Source organism: Trypanosoma conorhini, assembly GCF_003719485.1.
Source record: "Trypanosoma conorhini strain 025E chromosome Unknown Tco_14.4_contig_00171, whole genome shotgun sequence".
Lineage (NCBI taxonomy): Eukaryota > Euglenozoa > Kinetoplastea > Trypanosomatida > Trypanosomatidae > Trypanosoma > Trypanosoma conorhini.
This window is the reverse complement of record NW_021704253.1, coordinates 15,800-21,082: the sequence shown is the minus strand read 5'-3', so window position 1 is coordinate 21,082 and position 5,283 is coordinate 15,800. Positions and strand designations below refer to the sequence as shown.

The 5,283-nt window shown below is 59.2% G+C and overlaps 2 protein-coding genes across 2 annotated transcripts, besides 4 other annotated features; both read left to right on the top strand.

Moving 5' to 3' along the window:
• Positions 1–65: 65 nt before the first annotated feature.
• Positions 66–86: a microsatellite.
• A 502-nt stretch (positions 87–588) lies between these two features.
• Positions 589–617: a microsatellite.
• Positions 618–625: 8 nt separating this feature from the next.
• On the top strand, positions 626–1,672 carry Tco025E_03684 (uncharacterized protein; the record flags this gene model as incomplete). Its single annotated transcript, XM_029370602.1, has 1 exon — positions 626–1,672. The coding sequence occupies one exon, from the start codon at positions 626–628 to the stop codon at positions 1,670–1,672; it is 1,047 nt and encodes a 348-aa protein (XP_029229379.1).
• A 202-nt stretch (positions 1,673–1,874) lies between these two features.
• Positions 1,875–1,903: a microsatellite.
• A 291-nt stretch (positions 1,904–2,194) lies between these two features.
• On the top strand, positions 2,195–5,023 carry Tco025E_03683 (uncharacterized protein; the record flags this gene model as incomplete). The annotated part of the gene is made up of 1 exon (XM_029370601.1): positions 2,195–5,023. The coding sequence occupies one exon, from the start codon at positions 2,195–2,197 to the stop codon at positions 5,021–5,023; it is 2,829 nt and encodes a 942-aa protein (XP_029229378.1).
• Positions 5,024–5,254: 231 nt separating this feature from the next.
• Positions 5,255–5,279: a microsatellite.
• Positions 5,280–5,283: the final 4 nt, after the last annotated feature.

Sequence of the window (5,283 nt, the reverse complement as noted above, 5' to 3'; positions counted from 1 at the left end):
ACCCCATCTCTTTCATTTGCCGTGATACTTTGTGGCTAGGGAAGTGGTGTCGCCTTTTGTAGCCTTGTGTGTGTGTGTGTGTGTGTTAAGTCAAGTTTACATGGCGTTTGTCACGCAGCATTTTTTTTTCCCTTTTGCCTGCGGGGAGGGGGGGGGGGGGCTGCATGTCTGTCGTTTGGTGTCGATGTGTTCTCTCCGTCGGTGTCTCTCGTGCCAGCGCCTGGGGAGGGTGAGGGGACTTTGTGCTGGGGGCGGACCCTTTGATTTATTTTTCTTTTCTTGTATACATTTGCGTTCGTTCCAAGTGATTGCGTGATTCCATCACCACCATTGCTGGCTGCTTTGGTTACCACCATCGCTGTTGCCGCGGTCCGCCTCATTTTCCCCGCCTCTCACCGCAGGCTGCCCCCTTCCTGGCATTTGCCGCCCTGTTGGGTTCACGCGGTTGGCTGCGGCGCCGCACCCGCCCCTCTGCTCTTGACCCTTTTCTCTTTTTCTCCCCTCAGCCTCTTATCTTGGGAGGAGCGAAGGCGAAGGGGGAGAAACCTTCGCGGGGCGGCGATCTGCTTCACGCCGACAGCTGATAAAAGAGAGAGAGAGAGGGAGCGATAAAAGAGGAAGAAGGATGCAACGCCTAGCGACAACGCCGTCGCAGGCGGTGAGGCAAAAGGGCACGTCTGGGGAGACGGACGGTGCTGTGCCTACGACGTTGATGTTGGTTGAGCCGAGCTCTTTGCTCTTTCCCCCGCCCCATCGTAATCGGGCGGTGCAGAACGTTGTCGTGCTGTACAACATTAGCCGCCAGCCATGCATCTTTAAGGTCAAGTCACGCACGCCCGAGCGTTATTACATCCAACCTCACATGGGCACAATATCCGCCCAGGGAGCCGTGCGGATCCGCTGTATTCTGCGTCCACAGTACGAGGATTTGCCGCCAGCAACGCGGGACGTTTTTCGCTTCTGCCTGAAGCCAATTTCGTCGAAGTGGGTGCCAGAAAAGAGGCGTTTGCTGCATGGTGCGAAGCTGAAGAAATTGTGGGATGCAGCAAACATGGAAACTTCGACCACCGTGACAAAAGAGTTAAGCTGCATCTTTAAAGGCGATGCTGCACCTCCGCCCGGGGCGCTGATCACGGTACTTGACCCCGCCACGATTGGCCTTGGCACCCCGGCTGAGACGGCGGCCGCCGCCTCACCCTCAGCAGCGGGCGCTCACGAGAATGATGAACCTGCGGGAGGCACGCAGGAGGCGTCGCAACACGGAAGGAAATCGAGCAGCAGAAAGGAGCAGCAGCAACGAACGGGTATGCGAGGTTCCATGGACCGCACTCGTGACCCGGATTGCCCTGCCAGGAAGGAGCACAGGAAATCCAGAGGGGGTGCGGGCTCCTCCGCAGATAGGACATCGCCTGCTTCTACAACTCAACAGAAGGCCCGTGGGTTGTTCCTTGGGGTGGGGCGTAGTATGATGAAAGCCACAGAAATCAGTGGCTATTATGTGCTTCTTTCATGCGTTATTCTACTGTTGTGCACTGCGTGTGGCTTGTATTTCAGTTGCTACAATGTCCCCGGTGCCGGCGGGATCTTGGGTTATGCGTCCTCTTTCGCGGAAATGCTGTCTGCTGTGGATCGCTATGCAAGCAAGTTGTTCGCCAGTGGACGAAGCCTCTAGGCTGACATACCGCCAGTTTTCTCTACCTTTTCCTTTTTCCCGCTCTTCCATCAACGGAAGATGGGAAAGGGCTGCAGTAGCGCCCAAGCCCACACATCCAAAGCGAATTTGGAATAAAATGTTTGCAACACTTAGTATCGCCCTGTGGCTGCGTCTTGTGGGCGCGTGAGGGAAGCAAGGAGGGGGATGGATCGATGAAGGCGTGTCGGTGTGTATATATGTGTGTGTGTGGCATTGGAAGCTGTGGAATGGCTATTTGATATTCGCCTTCGAGGTCCTGGGTTTCTTTGCCGCGTGTTTCTTATAACTTTTTCTATATCAGCGCGACGGCTTTTCTATAGAACAACAACAAAAAACTACTTTTTCTCTCTGTTGTGTAAGTGTGTGGCTCTGTGGTTTCTTGTGTGTCTTCTCTCCACGTTCACTTCTTTTTTCCCGCTTTTTTTTCCCCCTTCCCCTCTTTCACACATTACCACTAACGCGTGGGCGTGGGAGGCGGGATAGGGGCGGTGCCGGCCGCCAATGGAGTACACCTGCGTGGTTGCCGGTGATGCCATTGTTGGGGTGGATGCCTTGGTGTATCTGCTTGTCGACGCCCCACTTCCGCAGGCGCTGCGCGCGCAGCAGCAGTTAGCCGCCTCATCGTTGTCATTGAGTGCGTCAGAAAATGTGCTTCTGCCGCTGCGGCGGCCATTGCAGCTGCCGCATCCCTCGCTGCCCGAGCTAAACATTCGTGTTTTGCTGCAGGCCGCGCGTGCGCCGTCCGATGTGGCGGGAGAAGAAGCAACGACTGTGGTGGTGCTCGTCTTCTCCATGGCTTCCGCGGATTCGCTGCAGCGCATACAGACGGAGTGGGCGCCGCAGCTGCAGAGCCTAAGTCGCCCCCCTGCCGTAATTTTTGTTGGAATGACGCACGGCCAGAATAAGGCGGCCCCGACGACCGTCCAGCCAGGCGAGGTTGTGCGTGTGGCGAAGGAGGTGCACGCAAAGGCGTACTTTGAGGTGGACGAGGACGACAACAACACTGTTCGCGGCGCCGCTGCGCTGGCAGAACTTAGGCATGCGATTGCCCGGGCGTGCACCGGCGAATTTAATGAGATGGGTACTGTGACGGAGGCAACGATTTATGGGCAACAGCAGTGCGCCGCGCCGACGAGGTCGGCGCAGTCTCCCCCGTCTTCTCTGCTGCTTTTCAGCTCTGGCGCACCTGCTCCCTCGCCCTCGGGTGGTTGGAGCAGCAGCCTGGCGCGGGCGGGCCCCTGCGCCGTCTGGGGGTTTAGGCGACATCCACGCACCAACCGACTCTTTTATGTTAACCGCGTCACGAAGAAGTCGCAGTACAGGCGTCCGCCAGACTACGACGGTGAGGAGCCGGAGCTGACGCTGCAGGAGCGCGTGGAGGTGGAGCGGGAGCGGCAGGAGCAGCTGCAGCGGGAGGGTGATCTGCGGCAAGAACACGAGGAGCTTGTGCGCTTCAACGCGGCGCTGGAGGAGCACCAGCAACGCGTGCGGATGCTGCAGTCCGGCGCCCGGCAGCTGGAGCATGCAGTGGAGCGGCTTCGAATGCAGGCGGCGTCTTTGGCGCGTGGGCGCGAGGGAAGCAGAGTGAGCCGCGAGCACGTTGCCGCGCTGCGGGTGGAGGTGTCGGCGAAGGAGCGGGCCTTCCTGCAGGAGTCTCTGCAATTCCACGCCACGCAGCAAGAGGAAATGGGGGTGGCGCAGCGGGCTCTAAAGGAGGCTGAGGTGGATGCAGAGGGAGATGAGAGCCATGAGGAAGGCGAAGAAGCGGCGCGGCCTTCCGGCACGCCGTCGCCACGGCGAGGAGGCATCGTGGAGGAAATACGCCTAGCACAGGCTGCGATGCAGACAACCGTGGACAACACACGGGTAACCGTGGCGGCGTTGCGTGGGCTGCTCGAGAAGAGCATCAAGCAGCGGGAGCGCAGTGCCATTCTGCACGCGGAGCTCGCCTCCACGTTGAAACTCACGGAGTCGCTCTTGCAACGCACGGCGGCCGTCGATGCGGAGGAGCAACGCATTCGTGCCGCGCTGGTGGCTGAGCGTGCATCCATGGAGACGGAGGAGGAGGCGCTCCAGCCACTTGTCAATGCGCGGGAGATGCTGCTGCAGCGAGGGCGAGACCGCCGCTCGTCCGCAGAGGCCGAGAGTTTGCATGCGATGATGTTGACAGATGAGTTTCACCGGCTGGAGGAACAACTAGCGGCCGCCAAGCAGGGTTTAAAGAGCCTACAAAGGGCAATTTCGCCGGAGGAAGCCTACGAGCTTGCACAGTTGCACCGCAGCCGTAATATACGGGCCTGTGTGACCGCCTTTGCCACATGGGCCTGTCACATTCGCCTCGTCGCACGTCTACAGCAAAGGCTAAATAGACGTCTGGAACGGCTTTCCGATTTACAGCGGTGTCGTTTATTGCTGCTTCGGAACACACGCGAGCGGTGCGTGGAGGAACGTATTTCCCTTTTGCATGAGTGGTATAGGCTAGACGCCGCAGGGAACCTCGGTGGCGGAGGTGGTGATTGCTGTGGCACCGTGGCCCACATGCGCCTTGTGGAGGAGCGTATGGAGCAGCTGGACACATCAATCGAGCGATTGCGGACGTATATGACAAGCAGCGAACACCATGCGGGCAGTCACCAGCGGATCATTGAGCGCTGCCGAGGCGTCTTGGCGAAGTTGTCTCTGTGCAACGTGGATGTATCTCCCTTGGAGTCAGGCGATGAAGTGGCGTCGTGCTGGCTGCTGCTGGCGGGCCGAGTAAGAGAGGTGGCGGCGCGTCTCGGCCCCGGTGTTATTTCACTGGACACGGCTAACGCTCTGGACGGCGACGGCGCCGACGTTCCGGGGGTGACGGGTGAAGCAACGGGCGCCGCATACGTGGCGCACGCGAGGCGGCTCCAGCAGGAGTTGTGCAGCTCTGCCGGGAGGAGTCTGCTGCGTCACTTTCGTCCGGAGGAACTGCAGGAAGCCGCAAGGAGACTTTCTCGTCAGCACGCATTGGGTGAAGAGGGCGGAAACGACAGGAGCGGGGGCGCCACCGACGGCACAACACCGAGACGAGTAACGCCCAACGCGACGTCGTCGGGCGGCCCTCCTGCTAGTCAGGGCAACGGCGAGCTATCACCGCTGCAAGCAGCCGGGGATGCCTCCTCCGCGTCGGCGGCCACAGCATGGATGGAGCATATGCTGCGGTCTGTTCTTGCCCCGGCTGTGGATAGCTGTGGCCTCGATATGGGCGGGGCAACGCTGCCGGCTGAGGAACGCGCGGCGGCTCAGCGGCCCCCCGCGTCGTGCGACGCGCTTCGCGAACGGTTGCGGCGGGAGTACGCCTAATCGTTGCGCTGCGCGTCAGCGGTGTGTTTTTTTTCTTCTTCTTCCCATTTGGGTCCCTCCTCAACGCCCTCTTTTTTTTTCACTGTGTATCGACTTGCCTGCTACGAGGGGACGGGTTTTTGCTTTTTTTTTTGCGTTTCCGAACTACAGAGGATGCCAAAAAAGATATATAAATATGTGTGTGTATATAATAACCACAGCGATGTGTGTTTGCGCGTGCGCGTGCGTGTCAGAGAGAGAGAGAGAGAGAGAGGAGTAGT